Source organism: Moschus berezovskii, chromosome 3, assembly GCF_049115385.1.
Source record: "Moschus berezovskii isolate FMDL1 chromosome 3, NW_MosBer_1.0, whole genome shotgun sequence".
Taxonomy (NCBI): Eukaryota; Metazoa; Chordata; class Mammalia; order Artiodactyla; family Moschidae; genus Moschus; species Moschus berezovskii.
The window spans coordinates 106,549,211-106,575,169 of record NC_142462.1 but is presented as its reverse complement, the minus strand read 5'-3'; the positions used below and the strand labels follow the sequence as shown (position 1 = coordinate 106,575,169).

Below are 25,959 nucleotides of genomic sequence, written 5' to 3'. Positions count from 1 at the left end.
TATTTGAACTTTTTGATGGAAGTTCATTGATACTGGACATAAGGAAACCTCTTTGTTATTTCCCCATATGATGACAGCATAATTCCCGCAAATACCAGATTTTCAACCATGTACTGACATTGTTGGTCAAAGAAAATAATTCCTATGGTGATTGCAGTTAATAATATAGTATTGTATATTTGAAAGTTGCTAAGAGAGTACGTCTTAAAGGTTCTTATCACAAGGAAAAAGAATGTTGTAACTAGGTGTAGCGAAGGATGTTAACTAGACTTATTGTGATTCTTTCACAATAGATGCAAATATTAAATCATTGTGTTGTATACCTGGAACAAGCATGTCAACTATACCTCAATAAAAAAAAATAATTCCTAATAGCTCATGATATATCCCAGTTTTCCTCCTCTTTCATCAGTTATATTTTCCTCTTTTGTTTTAGAGTAGAGTGTGTGACATCTTAAATGTATTAATATTTCCACATTCAGTGGTTATTTCTCAGAGATTTTCTGTGCATGACCAACAGTATGCATTGTGTTCTCGCATGTCCCCCACTGTGTTGTGGAGCATGATGTGCGCTTTCAGTTTTGTAGTTTGCTGTCCTCTCACTAGAATTTGTACATTTACTTTAGACGATGTTTAGAAAGTGCTGGTGGAAATATAACTGCCATTCAGCATGTGTTGGCCTCTATTATTCACACCTGGATCCTTTCAGTCGCCCCCTTAATGGTTCCCCCACTGGCATTCTCCCCTCTTTCTAGTCCCTCCTATTTACCAAGATTAATCTTCCTAAAATGCTGTGTTCATTGCACTCAAAAACCTTTAGAGGCCCCCTGATGGCCTACAGGATGAAGTCTAGACCTCTTAGCCAGACAATTAAGTCTTCCTGCAGCCCAGTTTCCACTTAGTTTCTGGCCCTCTTACTGTAATTCCCTCTTCAACTGATACGCCTGCGGAGGCCTCCTGTCTTCCCTCCTCTGGACCTCTCTTGATTGTCCCCTTTCTTGCTATGGCCTTTGACTCAGTCTCTGCCCATCTAAATGCTACTCATCCAGTTTTCAAGTTCCAGTCCAGCTGATCAGATCTTTTATTTCCCTTGGAGCATTCACGGTCTTTATCATATATTGTCTTTTATTATGGCTGTTTGTTTATACAACCTGTGGGCTGCTCTCCACCCCACTCTGTAAGTTCTTGAAAAACACAGCATCTATGGACAGGAATGGATTGTTGCTAGTTTTATAGCTCTATATGTAAACTGGAGCTTTAGAACTATGATTGATGGTCATTGAGTGAGATGCAGCTGGCTCAGTTACTCATTGTGTTCTACCATCTAGCGCAGTGTCGCAGGATCTCCATAAAATAGGTTTCATTGAGTGCTTGTCAAATAAATGAATAGAGACATTCAGTTTATTTTGTTCTTCCCATAGGTGAATTGTTTTAGCATTTAACAGAACACATTACTGTGTATAGGGTTTGGTTTATTCAGAATGCCTCAGGATCATTTATGGATGGTCGTGAATTGTGTGTAGTCTGCTAAGGCCATGCTATATGCTTAGTTAGAACTTAGTAAGTTGGCGGCCAGGTCTTTCTATCAAACAGATTGGAAAAATTCTGCAAAGTGTTCCAGGAACTCTTTGGAGAATAGATCAATTAATAATTTTATGTTGCATTTCATCTCTTGAAGGTTCAGGCTACCTCAGGTGCGGGAAGGCTCCTGCAGGACAAAAGATGGCTTGTTGCAAAGACCAGCTAAACAGTCTTTTTACACACATTCAACCAGTTGTCAGTTCTTCCTTTATCGTATCATCATTACTGCTTGTATTCATCTGACACCAGACTGAAAGAATAAAAGCAGAAGATGGGGGGACCTGGGAGGGAATTCCTACAGCGCTTATACCAGGCTTGTCACGCTGCAGGAGCACAGTGTCTGGTTTTAATAATCTCATATGTCATTTTCAGTTTATTATTAGTAAAATAAAAACCTATTTCTGAGAATTATTTTTATTTTTGAGAAGATTATGGAATGTCACTTACGCTCTTCTTTCAGGAAAGTCGTGGAGGGGGGTGTTAACTTGCTAAATGTCATTACACTGCTTGTTTTCAGTTTCAGATTAATAGCAGGTGGTAGCCATTTTTCAAAGCAAACAGGCTGTCTTTTTAGTTCGGTTAGAAGAAAAGCACGGATTCTTTACTGTAGCCTGGAATATTCTGTGCAAGGTGACAAATGGCAGGGATCACAAAATGCTTTAAAAAATAGAAAAGCTGCTAATATTGTAAATTTTTAAAGGACCAAGGCTGAGCTTTCAGCAGACTATTTCTTTACCATACTAAATAAGTTTCACATCTTGGTACATTTATGCTTAACATATATATCTGTTACTTTCAGTATATTTTTATACAGCTGTTTTCGACTTGTCAGTAATATCTTTGTCTACTTCTACAGTGGTCATTCCAGATAGTAAACACCCCTGGAAAGGAATTGCATCTTAGAAGCTCCTTAGATAATGAACCATGCAGATGTAGCTTTTAATTTAAGATAACCTGTACTCTGCTCTTAAATTGTGACTAACTAGCTTTGTCATTTAATGAGAGTAGAGCTGTCCCAGAATTAGACTGAGTTTGGGAGGTACATTCCTACTTTAAATGTATATGACTCTTTCTCCTTTTGTCTGAGTGTTTTTGGTAGCTGGTAAGTATGGCATCAAATGTCTTTCATGGTTGGCCATTAAGATCATCATTTTACGTGTACTTGGTTTAAGAGGCTTTGAGTGTGGGGGTCACTTTCCTCTGAGCTGGCGTCTGATCACTTAGCTTCTCAGTCTGAACTGTTGCTAGGAGCTTTCTAGCATCTGATCAAATGATGGATGAGTGAAAATCATACTCACAGGAGGATGATTGTTAAGCCAGAAAGATAATATATAATTAAAATGATAGCCATAACTGTAAAGCAGACAGGATATCATGTCAAGTAGCTAATAATATTCTGACTTCCCAGCAGGCAAAACCAAATGAAAAATCACATGGCTCGTTTTTATTTCTTGGGTCCAAACCTGCAGTGGGGTCTGCTTCATGAGCTCTAGTGGGAAGGATCAGAAATTGTTTTCATGACACAACTCTTCAGGTTGTAAATTTCAGGGAAACTCTTGTCTGCAACTGTTTCCTTAACTATAAAAAGAAATGAATAAGTAAGCAAATAAGCAAAGTGGGTGTAGTGACTCTTTGTGATGTGATTTCATTGTTGTGTCATGAGGCTTTCCTAATGTGATTGTGTAGTTTTACGTCTTTAAAAGTGATACAGGATGTTAAAAATTGTAAGTTGGCATTTTGGTTATGTCGGTGTTTCAGTTTCTTGTTAGCAAGTCTCTGATGAAACATGCTCACTGGTGTACCAAGGAATTCTGGAATTTTGATTCAGAGTTCTCTGCTTTATATGGTCCTTCTATACCAGTGTACTAATAAGGATGAGAACAAAGCTAAGTCTCAGCTGCTGCTGCTGCTAAGTCACTTCAGTTGTGTCCGACTCTGCGCGACCCCATAGATGGCAGCCCACCAGGCTCCCCCGTCCCTGGGATTCTCCAGGCAAGAACACTGGAGTGGGTTGCCATTTCCTTCTCCAATGCAAAAAAGTGAAAAGTGAAAGTGAAGTCGCTCAGTCATGTCTGACCCTCAGCGACACCATGGACTGCAGCCCACCAGGCTCCTCTGTCCATGGGATTTTCCAGGCTTGAGTACTGGAGTAGGTCGCCATTGCCTTCTCCGAAGTCTCAGCTAGCTTAACTCAATTTATGAGTCAGAAAGAAGTCAGGTTTGGCATGGCCCGTGTGATGGCCAGTAATGGCTGTTTCTTCATCTTTCTGCACCAGCTCCAGGAACTGAAGTGACTTATTTACATCCTCTCCTGTCTCCTCTTTTGCCTTTCAGCTGGATGATTTATGCTTGGGTTCATTCTCTTCTTTCCATTCCCCTCTAGGACTTCATTCCCTTTGCTTTGTTCAAGCTTGATTTTATCACTAGTTATTCCTGTGATCTCATCTCTTAACTTCTTTTCCTTAGTCAGTTGAACTGGAGACTTCATACAGAGGCTAAAGATTTTATGCACGTATGTGTGCATTTGTTTATACTGAAGTATAGTTGATTTACAGTATCATGTAAGTGTCCGGTGTGCAGCACAGCACAGTGATATACATTTTTTTTCGGATTCTTTTCCCTTACAGGTTATTGCACAATATTGAATATAGTTCCCTGTGCTATACAGTAGCTCCTTGTTGATTATCTGTACATAATAGTGTATATATTTTAATCTCAGCCTCCTAATTTATCCCTCCTCCCATCCTGCTTTCCTATTTGGTAATCATGATTTTGTTATATGTGTCTGTGAGTCTCTTTCTGTTTTGGCAATAAGTTAATCTATGTCTTTTTTTTTTGTCCTCCTTTTAGAGTCCTTGTATAAGTGATATCATTTGGTATTTGTCTTTCTCTGACTTACTTCACTTTGTATGTTAATCTCTAGATCCATCCATGATGCTGCAAATAGCATGATTTCATTCATTTTTTATGGCTGAGAAATATTCCACTGTTTGTATACACCACATCTTTTTTATCCATTCATCTGCCGACTTCATGTAGAGGCTGAAGATTTTTTTAAATTCCCTCATTAGCTTTGGGGGAAAATGGGATGTCTTGAAGGGCCAGGTACTCCTTCATACTTTCATTACCAGTGGCCACTGCTGAGGCCATTTAAAAATATAATTTTTATCCTTTTAATACTTTTATAGTTTCATTGTTTCTTGGTGTACAGTAGAATCACATCTTGCTTAAGAATTTAGTTTTAACACCAGCATGTGAATTTTATTTGCCAGTTATACCTTAATAAAGCTTAAAAAAAAAATCCACACGTGAAGCCAAGATTCCCTTTGTTCATATTTACTCTTGGGAGTCCAGCATTGCTGTCTTTCTTCCATTACTGAGTTAGTAGGTTTCTTTGAGCACTACATGAGTGTTGGCTTTCAGTTAAGGATTTTGTGAATGAAAACTCTCTAGAACTGCTAGCATTTCATCCTCTGGGAAAAGTTGGGGCATGTGGGACACGAGACAAGCCAAGTGTAGAGCTGGCCTGGGCTTCTGAAATGGGTGGGATCCTACGCACAGGTTAAACTTTCCTCTTTCTGCTCTTTAACCTGAGTAGTTGGAGTTGCATAAGCTAAGTGTGCATGTGATGTAGTTCCGCTGTACTGTCGTCTTTAAAGCACTGTGTATGAGATGAGGATGCCCAGTTTTCTAAACTTAGTCTTCTGTTGGTAGAAAAGGAGAGCCAGTGTGATTTGGTTAGCAACAATGTATTAAAGTTATTTTAGAAAGTGGTCCATTTCACCCTCGACCTTACCTTTTTGAACTGGCCAGGTGGTGGTAGGTTCAAGAAGCAGCACGGCGAATATTCCTGAGTGACAGAGAGCCAGTGAAGTCCCTGTTGCTTCACCAGTAGCTACAAACCCACCAGCCGTGCCAAGTCAGGCAGAGAGGGAGCTGCGCTGCTGCTGTGCAGTGTCTGCCCCTGGCAACCGGGTGTTGTGTCCACATGGTTATTTCCAAATGTTGTTTCATGTGTGCTTGCAGCATCCTGGCCATTTGGCAGCAGAACATACACATTTGTGGAATTTCCTCTGGCCTAGCTGTAGAGTAGATTCAAAATGAATAATGGAAGAAATGTTGTGGTAAATGTAATGCATGAAATAAAAATGTTAAGGGCTCTTAGATACTATTTAGCCCATCCCCTTAAATTTACAAAGAAACCCTCAAAGGTTAACCTGCTCACCATGATCATGAGTTAGCAGCCATTCTGGAATTAGAACTTGAGTTGTCTGAAGACTGTTGTATAGCTTTTCCTACCATACAGAATTTCTGGATCGAATTTTATCCCACAAGTCTATCTGGATTTACTCTGCCTCGCCTACACAAGTGAAGCCTTTCTAAAGTGAATTGTTACACAGCAACAGATAGAACCTCATTTTTGCTTGCTGGTTTACTTTCTATTTGAACTGGAAGCCAAAGTTCAAGACCTGCTCAGAGTTCCTTGTTTGTCCTCCTTTATTTTGTGTTAAATGGCAAATCAGGTGACATGGCTGCCCTGGGGGGTGTACCTGTCAGCTCTTTCTTTAAGGGAAAGCCTGCTGTCAGAGTTCAGTTAGCAGAAACCTGGGATCCCCCACAGCACTGAGATCTGCCGCAGTGTTGACTGACAGTTCGTGGCATGGATTCTGGAGCCGGGCCTTTCTGCTTGACACAGGATTCCTCATGGGCAGTCTCTGCTCTAGGGCTCCCCATTGGCTGGCCAAGGTTTTCTCAGAGCTGCACTGTTGCTTGCTGCTCTGTTGCTTCCTTCCTTGTCTCCCATCACAGGTGTCAAACCACAGCATCATAGAAGACTCTTCCTGTCTTCTCTGCCCCCCCCCGACTTTATCCTTCCCCCTAATAAATTTCCTCTACTTCTCATTCTATCTCAGCATCTGCATCCCAGAGGAACTGAAGTATGATAAGCTACATAGGTGGTTTTGAAGACATTTTCAGGCTATTCTCTGTTAACCGGTAAAAAGTCTCTTTATATTGAGTAGTGCTGAAATGTGACTACCAACATTTGACTGGTCATCTTTACGTTGTCTTCCCTTAAAGTCAAACCAACATGAAATAAGGTTAGACAGTGATGGTATGTGCACTGCTGTCAAGAGGCAGGGGTCTGAGAACCAGCTTTGTCCCTGACCTCAAAGAATTCCCTCTGACACCCAGGGACTTTGAAGCCTCTTCTTATAAAATGAGATGGATGGTCTCTGGATGTTTTTTTTTCAGCTCCAGATGTGAAGTAGATTGCAAGAGGAGAGATTGACTCTGGCCAATTGGTTTCAGTCGTGTGAACATTAAACCCAAATTTAAACTGAACAGATACAAGTTAATACAAAGAAAAGGAATTCAGAAGTTGTGCAGTAATTGTCTCCATGTTGTTGTCCAATTTATTTGTCAGATCAGTGACACCAAATACCTTGGCACAGATAGTACAGCTTAACTAGCAGCTCTGTGTTAGAGTGCTTCTGAGATTTTAATCTCTATGGTAAAACAAGATTATTTGTAAGTGCCTGGAAATGGAAGTATTGTTCCCCACAGTATGGAATAAGAAGTAGAGACAATTTAATGTAATTGTGACTTAGGTTACAAATTCCAAATGCCTCCACTGTATCAGCTGTGGTCTAGAGAGAAACCACTCTGCCTTTACATGTAGTGGTAACATTCAGTGGCTTATAACACCAATCTGTTCTGCAGCTGAATTTGATAATAAAAGCCCCTTCCTGCTGTCAGTCCTTATAGTTATATAGTAGTTTTATTAAATGTGACCCTTTTAAACCACATTTTCCTCTTTGAAATATAATTCTTATCTTTAAAGTTTCTGAGCTTACTAACAATTCTCTGACATAGAGTTCTTATGTATTTTGTAGAACTTGGGTTTCTGGAACTTTGTTTTTATGCAGCTGCTGAATCTAATTACACATGGTCTTTGGACCATGCATGTTTGCATTCACTTGGTCCACCATAATCATACAGGAGCATAAGCTAGTGTCATTAGAGAAAATAAAAACTACACGTCTGAGAACTCTGAAACCCTAACAGTTCATTTCCCTTTTGCCTCCGCGTTTATTTACTGTTTCTTATGTGTTGGATATCTTGATGTGTGTTCTCTTTTTAAATGGCTGTTTTGAGAGGAGCACAGAATATATGATACTGAGCTGAGGTGATGTGTTTCAGCACCTTTCATGTTGGGACTTCATGTTGAAATATCACTTTGCTTTGTAACGTGAAACTATGTAAAATCATAACATGCCTGTTCTTTGGGATGCTGTATAAAGTATTTAACAACAGATCTGGCATTGTCACTGCCCGGGAAGAGCAAATGTTAAACCTCCAGCACCAGTGCTCGCCAGTTCTGCCTGAACTGAATATTGGTTCAGTTCAGTTCAGTCTCTCAGTCGTGTCCGACTCTCCGCGACCCCATGAATCACAGCACGCCAGGCCTCCCTGTCCATCACCAACTCCCGGAGTTCACTCAAACTCATGTCCACAGAGTCGGTTACATAGGTTCAAAATCTTACATTATATGGACATCAATTCTGTTGTTACAGGAGGCCATACAAAAGATAGGACCTGTTCTGTGCCTTTCCTACGTAATTCAGAAAGAACGTGTTCAAACTTCCAGTTTCTTCTCTAACTGGGACATGATTACTTTCTGTACCTTGCTTTCTACATTATACCCTTCACCAACCCTGCAACCGAGTTACACTGTGATCACATCTCTAGCCCTGTTCTGCCATACATGTAGGCATTTACTCGATAGAAATTTATTAGCAAGCAGGTACACAGTGCTTCATACAACTCATCTGTAGAACTCAGCGGAGTCCCAGTTGTCTGTTCTTCTAGGTGCTCTTTGCAGGGATTGTTCACTTGTGGCAGAGGTGACTGCTTATAGGTGGCCTCAGACAACCAGCAGTCCTTTTAAACCAGTGGTTCTCAACTGGTGACAGTTTGGCCTTCCTGGGGACATTGAGCACTGTCTGGGAACGTTTCTGTCTTTTGCAGCTAAAGAGCCAGGGGGCGCTCCTGACGTTGTAGAGGCCAGATATACTGCTAAACATTCTGCAGTGCACAGGACAGCTCTCTGCAGCAAGGGGTGATCTGGCCCCAAATGGTAGTCGTGTTGAAGGTGCCCTAAACCAATGGCTGGACATAGGACTGTTCAGAGATCAAGCCTGAGGCACTGTGCCTAAAGTTAGAACTACTGGCCTTGTTCTTATAACCTCATAAGATCATCACTGTTGATCAAGATATGGATAGGTGAAGCCCTGGTTGCAGCCATATCTCATGTTTTAAGGTTCCAAATTATGGAGTTTTTGATAGGAATACTGCCTGCTGATCACTTCTGAATTGTGCATTCTTGACTAATATGCTGCAGCACCAAATTCAGAGCTTCCTCTAAGTAACGTGCACACATACCATCCCCCTGAGGGTGCTCGCGTACTTTGAAGGAATCTCACATGCTGCGACAGATTTGTTTCCCAAAAGCTGTGTCTACTCACCTCCTACAAACTCTTCCCCTCAATGCACTCAATTTCATCATGGCTACCATGTCCTGAGTGTTTCCCTTGTGGAAGATAGAGGAGTAAGTCTCTTTTCATGTCTTAGAAAGTCTGAGGTTGACAATGGGAAGAGTGGGTAAGTGAACATGTATAATACAAGACAAAGTCGAAAATATGTGCCCTGAGAGACACGTGGAAAGTTTTATTAGGTGTAAAAGTGTGAGGGGCAGCAAGGGCAAGGGTATGACATGGCAAAAACCACACGAAGGAAGAGCATTCAGAAGGTGTTTTAAAACTTGATAGGGGTCTGGACTGGGTCAGTGCATGGTCACCTGGTGATTTAGCTGAGCTCGAATGGATGTCCTGGTCTCCTGACCTCTCACCAAGTGGATTTCCAAGTATGTCGTAGTGCTGGTAAGTTCTGACTTACACTGGAAAGCTGAGGAAGTAAATCTGTGATTTAAAAATGTTTTTTTCCCCCTCTCTAAAACTATAGAAAAAAGCTTGTAAAATTATTTGTGATTTCATCTAGCACTTAATGTCACTGCTTTTGTCAAATAGCATGATGTGCACAAATGTTATGAGAGAACTACTGGAAAAATTTAAAGCAAAGTACTACTGGGTTGCTTTCCTTTCTAAATGTATGTACCTAACAACCTCCTCACTTCATTGTTAGTTTACTTTTTAATTTGAAAGACCACTTATCTTTACCTTTGTTGTTTTCAAGAGAATAGGCAGATATGCTCCCAAAAGACAGGACACATTCAGTAGGCTGTTTATAGTAAGTTGACAATATGACATGTAGACCAGGGTCTTTTGGGGAAGACAAAACAAACAGAAACAAGTGGATTTAATCAAATCCTGGGAGACTGAGTCTGACTTCCAAACTTGGGATCAAGAAGTCTGTTGGAAGAATGGTTTTGTCTTTCATTGCTTGGTCTGTACTCAACTTCTGTCAGCTCTTACTGTATTAGTGAACATAACGTTTCAGGCTGGGGTTTGCTCATAGCTTATGTTTAATGCCTCTAAGTAGTCACTGAAAGGTATACTCAAGTTGATAATAGGTTGGACATTGTTCAGGTTCACTTGCATGAATTACCCTTTTGAAGGTCACCTGCTGTGGTTTGGAAACCAGGGCTTTGAGTATAACTCTTATTTATTAATGCCACTTGATAAAAGCTCAGTGAACCCTATGTAATTTCTCATTTGTAACAAAAGTCTAGTATTCAGCTAATTGAATACATGGCCACTTTAATTATTTTGTTACGGCTAATTGATATTCACAGTGATCATGTTCTATAGTTTCTAAATGTAATATTACTTTATAAGTTTATGGTTCAGCCGCTTCAGCTATTTCCCTTTATTTGTCTCTTAGTGTCAGCATGTAGTTTTATTTTCCTGTTGTATCATGCTTGATGATGTATCTTCTAACATGGAAGAAAGCTCCTTTCCCTGTTCTTACTTGCCTGTGTGAGTTGATAGATGTATAGATTGATTTTTGCCTACCACAGATTATCCTTATGATTGGGGAAGATTAAATCTTTCCCAGTTCATTATATGTGTGATTCAAATTTGTTCAGTTCAGTCGCTCAGTCGTGTCCGACTCTTTGCGACCCCATGGACTGCAGCACGCCAGACTTCCCTGGCCATCACCAACTCCTGGAGTTTACTCAAACTCATGTCCATCATGTCCATCGACTTGGCGATGCCATTTAACCATCTCAACTTTTGTCATCCCCTTCTCCTCCCACCTTCAATCTTTCCCAGCATCAGGATGTTTTCCAGTGAGTCAGTTCTTCGCATCAGGTGGCCAAAGTATTGGAGTTTCAGCTTCAGCATCAGTCCTTCCAGTGAATACTCAGGACTGATTTCCTTTAGGATAAACTGGTTGGATCTCCTAGTGGTCCACGGGACTCTCAAGAGTCTTCTTCCAACACCACAGTTCAAAATCATCAGATTTCTTACAAGATTTAAAACGATAAGAAATGTAGTTATAGGGATTTCCTGTTTAGATTGATTTAGAAGTGTTGCCTTTTCTCAGTTTTAGTAATTTCTGTCTTCATAACATCATCCCATGGAAAATTGAGCTGATACCTGCTTTGTTTTCTACCTTGAGGTATTGAAATTGAACCCTGGCCTTTAAAGAACTCTGCCATTTAAAATATATAAGCTTTCTCATAGCACCAGCTCTCCCCTTACATGCCTTGTACTTGATGTGTGAAGTAACAGTACTTCCTCTGAGCTAAGTGATTATGATGTCACTGTGTTTCCAGTGCTGTGTACTCTGTTCCTTATCTCTGTCTCCCAGAGCAGCCAGGCCTAAGAGGGCCGAGCTACCATGCCAAGAATCTGTCACCGTGAAGATTTCTCTAGGAACATACGTGGAAAGGTACATGGGAAACTACCTTTATGTCACAGACGGAATCCCAGTTTTTACTTCTCTTGACTTACTATGTAGTTTGTTGTTAACAGCTTCAGGTCTCTTCTGAAAGGAGGAAAGTCTTTAAGGAAATACGTACGTGTTGTATACTTCATTTTGAATCTGGCTACCAGCTCTGAATGCGAACATCAAAATGTTAGTATGTTAGGTTTCTTAAAATTCGATTTCCTTATTTTCTTTCTCTTGTATATGGCACACTCCAGTTTTCCATAATGATCCATTTAGGCGCTTTCTGTCATGTTTTCAAGCCCAATCACATTATCCATAATCTAAGAGAATCTGGACTAATCAGTACACGTTACTTTTTGAGAAGGAATAGTGAACCAGAGTCGGCGGGGGGACTTTTTACCCCATTCTCCTCCTGTAGCGGTGAACCTCGCTGTAATCCTCTTCGTCGTCGTCTGTTCCTTTGCAGTGACTCCACGTCAGTCAGACAGCTCTCCGCGGAAGTTTCACTCCCTGCAGTTGGTTTACCGCTCTTTCTTAAGTCGCGTGTGACTCTTCATCCTCGGCAGCTATTAGTTTAGTCAGTGTATCCCAGGCTTATTTAAGTTTCCAGGTTCATGCTATGTGACTTTCTCTCCCAGCCTCGCATTAACTGTTTCAAAGCAGTGTGCCATTGAGGTGGTGTGGCCGAGTTTCTGGCTCTGTGCTTCTCCCCAGCAGGTCTCAGGCTATTGATTCTGTTGACAGTCTAAGGGAAAGACCTGTGATGTCAGCCTGTGGTTGGGTGTTTTCAGGCCTTTAGTGTGCATATCTCACCTCTTGACGTGTTTCTTTAACAAATTCCAAGGATTACATCTTACAGTGTGGAAGTTTCTGCATATCTTTTATTTAGGTGGTAATCAACCTTTCAAAATTAATTTTGGTGATTAGTGTAGTCTCTTTTAGGCTGAAGCTATATACTTGTGATACCGAATTGAAAAAATAGCCATCATAGAATATCTGTTACTTTTTTTTTTTTTTCTTAAAAAAGAAATCTCAGTGTGCAGCACTGTGAACAAAAGCAACGTTATTTAGTGTAAATGGTTTAAGAACCATGATTGGTAATGTCATGCATTGAATGGGGAGATAATCAAGTCCTTATACATTAAGCATTTACTGGGTAAAATAATTTTCCATGCTATAAATAACTGTTCAAGTTGTTAAAATTTTTTGTTAGTATAGCCACTTAATCACTCACTCTTTTGTCTTTTGTACCATGTTACATTTCCATCTGATAATCACAGATAAATGTAAGTGATAATAATGTTTAAAGTTTTTTTGATTAAAGAAATATAACTTTGTATACTTTGGCCACCTCATGCGACGAGTTGACTCACTGGAAAAGACTCTGATGCTGGGAAAGGTTGGGGGCGGGAGGAGAAGGGGACGACAGAATGAGACGGCTGGATGGCATCACCGACTCTATGGACATGAGTTTGAGTGAACTCCGGGAGTTGGTGATGGACAGGGAGGCCTGGCGTGCTGTGATTCATGGGGTCGCGGAGACTTGGACATGACTGAGCGACTGAACTGAACAGAGATTTTGGAAAATCAAGAATAGTCTTAAGTAAGGAAACCATCCCGCTGGGCATATCATATCCACTGTTAACATCCCAGCATACATTACACTTTTCTGTGTCTATATAACCAGGTACTCAGTTTTTCCTGTCCTTCCCTTCTGCCCCCCACCCCTGTTTCTTAACCAAAATTAGGCATTTAGTGTACGTGGTAATTTGTGACCATCCCCCTCCCCTTAATATTTGGAGTTAAAGAAATCAATTATTCTATTAAAGCAGTATTTTTTAATGGCTCTCAATGTTTGATCATTATGGCCAGACTCGAGTCTTTATAATGAAGAGCCTGTTGGTGGACCATATCTTATTACACAAACCTCTGTTGTTCCCAGCTTTTTTGTTGCTTTAAATAATGTTGACAGTGTTTTCTTAGATATAAATTTTTGTGTGCTTTTCCTAGTATTTCTTAGAATTAAATGCCTAGAAGTGAAATTAGCTAACTGATAAGAAAATTAACATTAATAAATATATATATATTATTTATAAAATTATTTTCATAAATTTTAATATGCTTTATTTGGATCAACTTAAACATTTTATATTGTTAAATTCACTCTTTTGTGATACACTGTTGCTTGAGTTTTGACAAATGCATGCACTGGTCTAACTACCATAATCAAGAAAGGAGAATTGTTTCCTCACCTCAGAAAATTCCCTCCTTTGATTTTTGAGTGCAAAGTGTGTTTATTTTTAATACAGAAAATGTAAGGAAAAAACATAATTAGAAACCCTCCATAAGCTTACCACCCTGCTATAACCTCTTGATATTTTGTTGAATATCCTTCTGGTCTTTTATTTCTTCTTCCCTACAAAAAAAGAGATCCTACTCCCCTTTCTGTTTATAGTCTTTTTCTTTTTTTACTTAGTATATTTTGAGTATATTTTAATTTAACTGTTAGATCGGTTTTTGTTTCTGTTTCTTTGCAATTCTAATTAATCTTATCATGAATATCTTTGCATATTGCCATAATTACTTTAAGTCCTAAAAGTAGAGTGTTTAGATCTCAGTGCATATGTACGATTTTCAAACTTATTTACATTTTGTCAAACTGATTTTTAAAATGCTTATGCCAATTTACATTCTGACGAACAGCGTCTTGAAGAGAGCGTGTTTTTCATGTATCTTGGGCAGTATTATTTTTATTTTATATTTTTAAATCTGATAGATGAATTATGGAATTTTATTTTAATTTTCATTTTTGATTTCTTGTGGGTTTTTAAAATGTGTTATGTACATTTTTGTGCAGATTGCTAGTCTGTGTCACTTGAATGTTTTTCTCTTGACTCTCTTTGGGGATAGAGAGCTTATTTTTTAAGTGCTCTTTATGTGAGCAATACTAATTTCACTGTTAGGAGTTAGTATTTCTTTTCATTTGCTTGTTCATTTTGTTTAATGTTTTTTATTTTATGGAGGTTCTCATAAATCCATCCTTCTGCATTTCCTTTATCTTTGGGGGGGTATGTGTTGAATTTAGACAGATCTTTCCTCTGGATCATATTGTCTTGCATATTTTCACACATAATTTTATCAAAAATTCTTTCTCCATTGCTCCTACTCAATTATTACTCCATTACTTACTCCATTACTACTCCATTTAACTACAACTCTTATACTCCTGTTAGACTAGTGAGGTTTTTACTGTTATGTCAAGGAGCCATAGATTATGTGCTTGTATATGTGTGTATTTTTTATTTAATCTCTTTATTTGGTTTTTAAATTACTCTTATACTTTCAAGCAGCATGAACTTTTCATTGAAATCTTCTGTTCAAACAGTATTTAATAGTACAATAATATTCAAATATGTGCCAAGTTAAGCAAGTCCTCTTATTTTTTTCCCCATTGTCGCCTTTGGCTTGCATTTTAGGTAAATACTATCCATCTGATTTCTTGGTTGACATTAGGGGAAAATGTGTTTCTCCTAGTAAATAACTGTTTCTTTGTTTTTTACATGCTACAGGATATTGAAGTCAAAGTAAGTAGCAAAACAATTACCTACAACAAATGTGCAAATGAGCTCACCTGAGTTAAACGTGTAGTGACAGTCTCCCTTACAAAGGTTGAACCAGGCGAACCTTGATCGCATTGCATGGCAAAAGAGTGGGAATGCCAAAATACGTATTTTGCTTATTTCTTGAAATTTCTAGTCAACATTCATTGACCAAAAAATATGTTAAAAACTTTTCTAACAGAAGGAAATGGCAACCCACTCCAGTGTTCTTGCCTGGAGAATCCCAGGGACAGGGGAGCCTGGTGGGCTGCCGTCTATGGGGTTGCACAGAGTCGGACACGACTGAAGCGACTTATGAGCAGCAGCAACATGGGTGATGTAGGGAGGTTTGTTTTCAGAAATAAAGGTCATTTAAATATAATAAAAATAGAAACAACAGTTTAAGAAATGCATTTTTCATTGTCCTTCCCCCAGTTTTATTGAGATATGATTGACATACAGCACTGTGTAAGTGTGAGGTGTACAGTATAACAATGATTTGACTTACATACCTCCTGCAGTGATGACCACAATAAGTTTAGTAAATACCCATCATCTCATATAGACACAACATTAAGAAGTAGAAAAATATATTTTCCCTTGTGATGAGAACTCATAGGATTTACTCTCATGATCTTTATAAGGTAGAACAGTATTAATGATCTTATCATGTTGGACATTACATTCCTAATGTTAATTTATCTTATAACTGGAAATTTTTATCTTTTGACCACCCCTCTCTCTCTCTCTTCCACTCACCTCTGATAGCTACAAATATGATCTCTTTTTCTCTGAATGTTTTCATTTGTTTGTCTTTGAAGTGTCATTGACCTGCATCTCTATGTTAGTTCTTGGTGTACACCATTGTGATCTGATATTTCTGTATATTGGAAAATGGTCATCATGATGTCTGGTTGCCATCTGTCACCATGCAGAGACATCACATAATTATAGACTTATAGACTACATCCCCCAACTGTAGTACATTTCACACTTGTGAATCTTTCATTTTGTAACTGCAAGTTTGTATCTCTTAATCACCCTCACTTATTTTTCTCTTCCCCCAGTTACCTCCTCTCTGACAACCACCTGTTTCTTCCCTGTATCTATGACTCTGTTTCTGTTTGACTATATTTGTTCATTTGTTTTGATTTTTAGAATTCAAATATAGTGAAATCATATAGTATTTGCCTTTCTCTATCTGCCTTATTTTACTTACCATAATACCCTCTCAGTTCATCCGCTTTGTCCCAAATGGCAAGATTTCAAAGAAATGCATCTTTAATTTAGCTTCAAAAACATCCACAAGAAAGCATTATTTTTTTCAAGGATAAAGATTTTATTGCTTGATTTTTAATTTCATAAAAATAAATTAGTTAAATTAAGAGTTATAAAATTACTTTTATTATTTTACTTTTAATTACTTAAAATTATTCAAGTAAAGAACTGGAATGGTTTTTGCCCTTTTTGCCAAAGACAACTATGCCATTAAAAAGGAAGTAGACCGATACATTTATTTATATGCTGGTTTCACTGGGTATTTTAAGGTTCTTGTACATAAGGTTTATGTACAAAATGTTATATAGCCATTTTTTATTGCTCAAGAAAGGTTAATAACTGTGTCTTTCGCCTGGGATAAAAATCAAAGTTTTATTAAGCAAAATATTAATCCTTGAAATTACTCTTCGAAAGAGAAGTTAAATAAAACTGTCTGTGCCTGTATTCTGACATTATCAGAAACATTTGGACAAAGTAGGACACAGCTGTTACAGTTTAAAAAAATACAATGCAGACCCATTCTTTACATTTAAATACAGCAATCATCATCTTATTAATGTTTTTCCTATGGCAGAGACCTACGAGGCTGCAAAAAATCTCATCTTTGTATATGTATTTCTAATGCAGTTTATACTTAACTTTTGCTTTGCTGTTACTGCTTTTTCTTAATATAGTATATTTTTCATTTCTTTTTTTAGGCAAAGCAGCTGGAAGAGAAAGATCGGGTGATAAAGAAGCAGGATGCGTTCTACAAAGAGCAGCTGGCTAGACTGGAGGAGAGGGTATGGCTGTTTCTTGTCATTGATTCTCTTCTCTTAACCACATCTGCAGTGTTCCCATGGGTGTGTTTGAAAATCAGTACGTTAGAACTGTAACCTAGTTAAAAAGTGGCCAGGAAGTAAAGAAGCCAACCAGGCCGATCATTATTGAAGATAGTTTTGCGTATTGTTGTGTTACTGGTTTGTTGATAACATTTTACTACTCAGGAACTCCCCCCAAATATTTCCCCCTATACGTTTAGAAGCTGCATTGTCTCCAGGTCAAGCAGGAGAGTGCCATTCTGGGCCCTTCCAAACATTGACTAAATTTGAGCACGTTCTTAGAAGCGGAAATGTTTTGAAGGATAAACTGTGTTTGTGAAAGCTCAATTTCACTTCACTTGTGGCCAAGAAATGAATGTCTTTTTCAAAACTCGTGGACAGGAGCTGAACAGTAGGACTCCGGAGAAGAGTTAGGCTGGAGGGTGGAGGGTACCTCTGGTCTCCATTTCTATAGAATTCGACAAAGATTCGAGGAAACTGAGACTGAAACAGAAGGATGCAGTGGGCTTAAGACTGGAAATCTGGGGACCCAATCAGTGCCCCTGTTCAATGAAATATTTTATTGTCTAGGATAATTTCATACCTAGGCCATGAGGTTGCAAAGCTAGTTTTCTCTTTGCTTTGATTGAGACCTCCAAATTTGATTTGGAACAGCATGTTTAGTAAAAAAGTAGAAACTAAGAAATAGACTATCAAACTCCATTCAGTACAAATATTTGTATGTTGTCTTCACCTCTCTCTTTGTCATTGAACTTAGTACTTCTTGAATGTAGGGACCATTTTCTCATTGATTGAGCAGATGTATGTATATGTCAGTCTTGTATATGTCAGGCCCTGATAGTGCCAGAGATAAGCTAATGAAGAAAGTGAGCTAAACTGCTGCCCTTGTGGAGCTTAAATTCATTAAAACCCTGACAGCATGTTGAATGGCGGATTAATAACATGCAGACAGTGACGTGGAAAGTGGAGTCCCAGGGCCTAGGAATGTAGTGTGGCACCGGGTGGAAGGACCTTTCTAGGAGGTATCTGGGTGTGGGAAGCAGGCCAGGACCAAGCCCTGAAGCAGGGTTGTGCTTGACATGTTTGGAAAGGCTAGATGGCTTGTGAGTTGCTGTCTTCAGTAAGAACTGAAGCAAGAGGGACTTACTAGGTTGATGCAAAGGTAACTGCAGTTTTGGACTGTGAAATTTTAAATCATTATAACTAGGCTCAAATATATCTTTATTAATCAAAATAGGAACTATTGCAATAAACACATTTTTGCCAACGAGAAGTGACCCTTGAGCTGTGGTTTGCAGAGGACTGATTTAGTGCATGGGTTCTGACATCTGGGGGCTTAGATTCAAGTCCCTGAACTGGCATTTACCTGCCGCCTATCTTGGAGTGGTGGTGGTGATTTAGTCACTGAGTCGTGTCCGACTCTTTGTGACCCCATGGACTATAGCCTGCCAGGCTCTTCTGTCCATGGGATTCTTCAGGCAAGAATACTGGAATGGGTTGCTATTTCCTTCTCCAGGGGATCTTCCCAACCCAGGAATCGAACCCGGGTCTCCTGCATTGCAGGCAGATTCTTTACCAAGTGAGCTGTGAGGGAAGCCCTATCTTGAAGTATCATGTAAAGTTTAGGTTTCCTCAGTTATAACCTGAGGATTTTGTAGTACCTACCTCGCTAATTTGTAAAATGGGATAATTCTCATCAATTACCTGTAAGACTGTCCAAGACAGAGTAACCGTTCAGTCAGTGGTAGCTCCTCTTTTACTTCTATCCCGAACATTGTTTCTGGTGTAATGACTAAATATTATCTGAATCAAATGAACCAGTGAAAGTTTTTCAGGTGATTAACCAGGAACCTGCTTTTCCCCCACCCAATGATAGTTTTCTTTGCCTTCAAGGATTACTGTGCTAGGTATGTTTTGAATCACTGTTACATACAAGAAAAGGCACTGATAAATATTTGCCCATTTCTCATAAATCACCAATTTCCTAGAGATATTCAGTGATTGGTTTGAGGCACTGAGAGGGTGGATTTACTCTTGGCCAATTAAAGATGGCACTAGTGGTAAAGGACCCTGCTGTCAATGCAGGAGACATAAGAGAAATGGGTTTGATCCTTGGGTTGGAAAGATCCCCTGGAGAAGGACAAGGGAATCCACTCCAGTATTCTTGCATGGAGAATCCCATGGATCAGAGGAGACTGGTAGTCTACAGTCCATGAGGTTGCAAAGAGTCAGACCACAACTTAGCAACTCAGTTTCCACCACATGCAATACCTCTTACGTTCTTAAAAAGTTTACTTCACATCCATGTCAGCTTTGATAAAGCTGACAACATTTGCAATGAAACAAGTATTTGAAAAACTTTAAAATGGCTTTGACTTTCTTTGTCCATGAGGAGTTGATACCTTTGCATATTGGTTCTAAGAAGGGTGAAATTGGTGTACAGTTAAATTATACTTACTATCCCTCCCGAGTTGAAGAAAGGAAGAAATTATCTCAGATGTCTGGGGAACCAGCTAATAAAATACCAGGGAGGAGAAAGCTCCATTCACACAAGGGAATGTCTAATTGATAAGGAGTGTATTAGAGTCTGGAGACATCCCCGGAGAAGGCAATGGCAAGCCACTCCAGTACTCTTGCCTAGAAAATCGCATGGACGGAGGAGCCTAGTAGGCTGCAGTCCATGAGGTCGCTACTAGTCGGACACGACTGAACGACTTCATTTTCACTTTTCACTTTCACACATTGGAGAAGGAAATGGCAACCCACTCCAGTGTTGTTGCCTGGAGAATCCCAGGGACGGGGGAGCCTGGTGGGCTTCCGTCTATGGGGTCGCAGAGTCGGACACAACTGAGGCGACTTGGCGGCGGTGGCTGGAGACATCCCAAGCTGTATTACAGAACTGCTTGTGTTTCAAACGCTCAGTAGACTTGGGTTCATATTCTCAAATGACCATAAATTTCTCACTTAAAGTAAAAGAAGCACAATGAGATATTAAAATAACTCTTAGGGCTATCATGCTGTAGTTGCATCATGAAATTTGCATCAAGTCAATGAAAATGAATAGCTGAGTAATAAGATTATGAGTTATCAAAAAGTGATAATGTACAGATGGTTAACAAACACATGAAAAGATACTCAACATCGCTCATTATTAAAGTAATGCAAATCAAAACTACAATGAGGTATCACCTCACACCAGTCAGAATGGCCCTCATCAAAAAGTCTACAAACAGTAAATGCTGGAGAGGGTGTGGAGAAAAGGGAATGCTTTTGCACTGTTGGTGGGAATGTAAATTGATACAGCCACTATGGAAGATGGTATGGAGATTCCTTAAAAAAATTAGGATTAAAACCACCATATAACCTAGCAATCCACTCATAGGCATATACTCTGAGGAAACCAAATTGAAAGAGACCCATGTATCCTATTGTTCATTGCAGCACTATTTACAATAGCTAGAACATGGAAGCAACCTAGATGTCCTTCGACAGATGAATGGATACAGAAGTTATGGTACATATACACAATGGAATATCACTCAGCCATAAAAAGGAACACATGTGAGTCAGTGCTGATGAGGTGGATGAACCTAGAACCTTTTATACACAGTGAAGTGAGTCAGAAAGAGAAAGATAAATACTGTATTCTAACACATATGTACGGAATCTAGAAAAATAGTACTGAAGAATTTATTTACAGGGCAGTGATGGACAGGGAGGCCTGGCGTGCTGTGATTCATGGGGTCGCGGAGAGTCGGACACGACTGAGCGACTGAACTGAACTGAATAGAGAAACAGGCATAGAGAATAGACTTATGGACACGGGGAGAGGGGAGGAGAGGGTGAGATGTGTGGAAAGAGTAACATGGAAACTTACACTACCGTATGTAAAATAGATAGCCAATGGAAATTTGCCGTATGTCTCAGGAAATTCAACCAGGGGCTCTGTATGAACCTAGAGGATTGGGGTGGGCAGGGAGATGGGAGGGAGTTTCAAAAGGGAGGGGCTATATGTTTACCTGTGGCTTATTCATGTTGAGATTTGACAGAAAACAGCAAAATTTTGTAAAACAATTGTCCTTCAACAAAAAATAAATTTTTAAAAAGTGATAATGTATACAATTACTGTGGCTGCTAATGTAGCTGACAGGCAGATGGTATGGTGGTCTTAGAAGTTATCCTGGAATGACTGTACAAGATTCCATGTCCCCTCTTCATTAATAAGACCACCTAGTATTCAGTTGATGGTTTCACCAGTTCATCTGGTTAAAACAGAGAAAGATAAGTACTGGTATCCACTTTTAATCTTAAATTTTTAAACAGAGACCTGGACTTCATAGTCGGTTAAATGATTTTGCAACTTATATAATACCACAACCATTTTTCCTTATATTAGCCACTGCTGGATTCTGCATTTTGCATCTTTTAACACAAAGTGTGCAGAATTTCTAACAGAAATGGTTAGACATTGTACTTTTTTCACTGTCATCACAAGAAAAATTCTCCTTACAATCTTCTCCATTAAGTTTAGAAAGTGCTTCATCTTTGCACACCTAAATGTCTTTCAAATATTCCAAGGTGAACTCCAACTGGAAAAAATTCAGCTTAGGTACTTTTAGGAATGGCAGTAATAAACAAAAGTAAGATATTTTTGGGGGGGCTCCAAAATCACTGCAGATGCTGATTGCAGCCATGAAATTAAAAGACGCTTGCTCCTTGGAAGGAAAGTTATGACCAACCTGGATAGTATATTAAAAAGCAGAGACATTACTTTGCCAACCAAGGTCCGTCTAGTCAAGGCAATGGTTTTTCCCGTGGTCATGTATGGATGTGAGAGTTGGACTGTGAAGAAGGCTGATCGCCGAAGAATCGATGCTTTTGAACTGTGGTGTTGGAGAAGACTCTTGAGAGTCCCTTATACTGCAAGGAGATCCAACCAGTCCATTCTAAGGGAGATCAATCCTGGGTGTTCATTGGAGGGACTGATGCTAAAGCTGAAACTGCAATACTTTGGCCACCTCATGCGACGAGTTGACTCACTGGAAAAGACTCTGATGCTGGGAAAGGTTGGGGGCGGGAGGAGAAGGGGACGACAGAGAATGAGATGGCTGGATGGCATCACCGACTCTGTGGACATGAGTTTGAGTGTACTCCGGGAGTTGGTGATGGACAGGGAGGCCTGGCGTGCTGTGATTCATGGGGTCGCGGAGAGTCGGACACGACTGAGTGACTGAACTGAACTGAACTGAACTGAAGATATTACAGAAATGGACAGAAGACACCAGGAGGTTGAATACCACGAAAGTAATTTTATGATTTAGTATCTTACACACAGTGGAAAATATTCTTTTTATAAAAAATATTTATTTGTTTGGCTGCACCGAGCCTTAGCTGAGGCACTCTGGATCTTTGATCTTCATTGCAGCTTGTGGGATCCACTGCCCTGATCAGAGATTGAACCCTGGGCCCCCTGCATTGGGAGTGCAGAGCCCTAGCCACTGGACCACCAGGGAAATCCCGAAAATACATATTCTTTAAGGGGCAACAGCTTATATTTTGGAGAAGGCAATGGCAACCCACTCCAGTACTCTTGCCTGGAAAATCCCATGGATGGAGGAGCCTAGTAGGCTGCAGTCCATGGGGTCGCTAGGAGTTGGGCATGACTCAGCAACTTCACTTTCACTTTTCACTTTCATGCATTGCAGAAGGAAATGGCAACCCACTCCAGTGTTCTTGCCTGGAGAATCCCAGGGACGGGAGAACCTGATGGGCTGCTGTCTGTGGGGTCGCACAGAGTCGGACACGACTGAAGCACCTTAGCAGCAGCAGCTTGTATTTGTTAAGCTCTTTCTTACCTCATGTAGGTATGTCCTAACTGAAGAAAAGCTTGAGTATCAATTCCCAGTGGTTGATATAAGAAGCTTGAGAGTATTAATTCCTGATCAGTGATTGATGAAAGGAATCATGGGGCAGCTTTCTAGGAAAATGTTCTTAAATGTTTTTAAGATGCCTTTGCCAGTCCCTATGGGGTTTCTCTTGTGGCTCACATGGTAAATTATCCACCTGCAAAGCAGGAGACCTGGGTTTGATCACTGGGTTGGGAAGATCCCCTGGAGAAGGGAATGGCAACCCACTCCAGTCTTCTTGCCTGGAGAACCGCATGGACAGCAGAGGCTGGCGGGCTACAGTCCATGGGGTTGCAGAGAGTCGGGCACGACTGAGCCACTTTCACTTGTCAGTCCCTCAAGTAATTCTCCATAATGCTTTATATGTCTCTCTTAACGTGCCATGTTTATGCTGATTGTGATTAGTTATCTGTGTTTATCTGGTGAGCACCTTAAGGATAAAATCATTTTCTTATTTCTGTATTTTCCGCGACTCACATGCAGTGAGTGAATCCCGCAGTTCCTAAGTTTATGCCATAAGGTTAGATCCAAGCCATTCATGTACAGATTGTAAGCATTTGCAAAATATTTAATTTCTTTTTCATTAGTTAAATTACTAATCTAAATCTATCCTATGAAAATATCAAGTTTAACTTTGAATATCTGGATGTGTATAGCATCTTCATCATCCTCATAGCTAACAATAATATCTTTTGAGTATTTATGTTGTGCTGGGCACTTTGCATGGATTATATCATTTTATTCTCATAAACAACCCTAGGAGGCTGTCAACCCTGTTGTTTAAGTGAAGATCCTACAGGTTCAGGTAATTTGCCCGAGAATATGCAAAGGACTTCCCAGGTGGCTCAGCGAAAAAAAACTCATCTGCAGTGAAGGAGCCTCAGGAGACACGGGTTCAGCCCCTGGGTTGGGAAAATCCCCTGAAGAACAAAATGGCTACCCACTCCAGTATTCTTGCCTGGAGAATCCCCTGGACAGAGGAGCCTGATGGGCTGCTCAGTCCATGGGGTCAGAAAGAGTCAGACAGGACTGAAGCGACAGAGCACATAAGCACGCATACAGTCAAAATGTGACCTGAATTTGAACCAGGTCCAGCATCCGAGCTGTTAGCCATTGTCCAATACCATCTTTAATGTTTGCCAGTTCTGCACTTTAGAAGTTAAATCCTGCTGATTGCTTTGTTAGTTCTGTGAGTAGTAACTTAACTCCTTCTGGCTTCTAATACAGTGTTTTAGGTCCTGAGGTTAAAACTTGATCAGGGTTACCTTATAACCTGGAAGTGTTTAGCATTCAAAATGCTTAATTCCCCCAGGATTTGGCACTTGCTGGGAGTCTGACCACAGGGGCAGCAGCAGGGTCCTGTGACTTAGCGACTGAGGCAGGGCAGCCCCAAGAAACACTTTAATGTCTAGTTGTGCCCCCTGTACTTTGCAGGGACAAAGAAACTCATAGTCGTTCAAGCAGTTTAGAAATGTCTTTGGGGCGTCCCATTCATTCACAGGTCCACAATGTCGCTACGGGATGTTCATCTCATCCATCTCTAGGATGAAAACAAATTTGCTGTTTTATCAGCTGTTTGATGGTTATTTCATGAAAATCTGAATTTGCCTGCTCCTGAAACATCCGTTGCCTGGGTATTCTTCAGAAGAATGTGTGTCTTCCCATAGTCTGTTAGCCCTCTGGAAAGGAATGGAGAGGCAGGCCTAAGTCCATGGTATAAAAGGACAGAGTCCAGTTTCTTCCAGGATCTTCTGGGATGAAGGACCCCTCCCTCCCTCTCCCAGGAAATCTAGAGATGTGCGTTCTTTGATGATGAGTGTGTCTTGCATGTCTAACTTCTCAATTATAAACTTGAATTGAGTTGTTCTGTGTAATCCACTTTGCTCTTGGCGTTCCTAAGAATGGCGGGGTTTGGCACAGCATGAAGAGAGCTATAAAAGCCCTAGTGGCTTGAGTAGCCGAGGGAGATCAGAGAGCTTAGTTGGATACCATTACAGTGTTCAGATCAACAGGGTAGTGCAGTTTGTATTGTTTCCAGTTTGCAGGTTCCTCTGGATTTCGGCAAATATTTGCATACACACTGCCTTCAGCCCCATACAATTAAGAAGGAGGGGGAATCGTACAAGCTGAGTGAAAGAGAGTGATGCAAAGAGAATGGTGAAAAATAAATTGTCATTAAGAAGAAAAGTACTTTACTAGTTCGTCACCTGTGGAGAGAGTTGCTAATTAAATTCTAAGGTCATGCTTACATCAAATGAGCAAGTTTTCAAAGCTTTTTACTTACAGTGGGTGGCGTATCTTCTATTGCATCACAGTGTCGGGCTCATCTGTGTGATTAATTGGCTGTTTTGATTGCTTGACTTCTTCTTTGTCAGTTGGTACCTTCATTTCTGTGTTCCTCTCCACAAAGCTTGGGGTGGGGGGTGGAAATGCCATGAATGATGATAAAGAGAAATGAAAACAGAACAGATTATTGCCAGTCCTGTGTGCTCCTTATGGAAAGAAATTATTGGTGCTTTTGTACTATCAGATGAAATCTGTCATTGTAAAAAGATTTCATTGAGTGGAGCTGGGTCAGTCATTTCAAGGGATTAATACAGGATGGAATTTCAGTCAGACCACTGGCATCTGCGATCCTAAAACATGAAGATTCTTTTCTGAGGGGACTGTAGGGTGAAAACTACTTAGACTCAGTTTAAGGGATAAAAAAAGCCCTTTAATACTCTTCCTCTTAGGTACTTTCTAAACAGTTATCCATGATCCTCGGTCATATTGGTAGCTCATATACACTGAATTGTGTTGTTTTGGCCAGGCGCTGAGATATAGCAAGTTTAACTCAATAGTTAAAAGCATTACTAG

At 40.0% G+C, this 25,959-nt stretch overlaps 1 protein-coding gene across 1 annotated transcript in view; it reads left to right on the top strand.

Annotated features, from left to right (window-relative positions):
• CHCHD3 (coiled-coil-helix-coiled-coil-helix domain containing 3) overlaps nucleotides 1–25,959 on the top strand; it is a 293,424-nt gene that overhangs the window by 165,575 nt on the left and 101,890 nt on the right. The window contains exon 5 of the mRNA XM_055421290.2: nucleotides 17,072–17,155. Coding sequence (XP_055277265.1) covers nucleotides 17,072–17,155 — 84 coding nt within the window. The remainder of the gene's footprint in view (nucleotides 1–17,071; nucleotides 17,156–25,959) is intronic.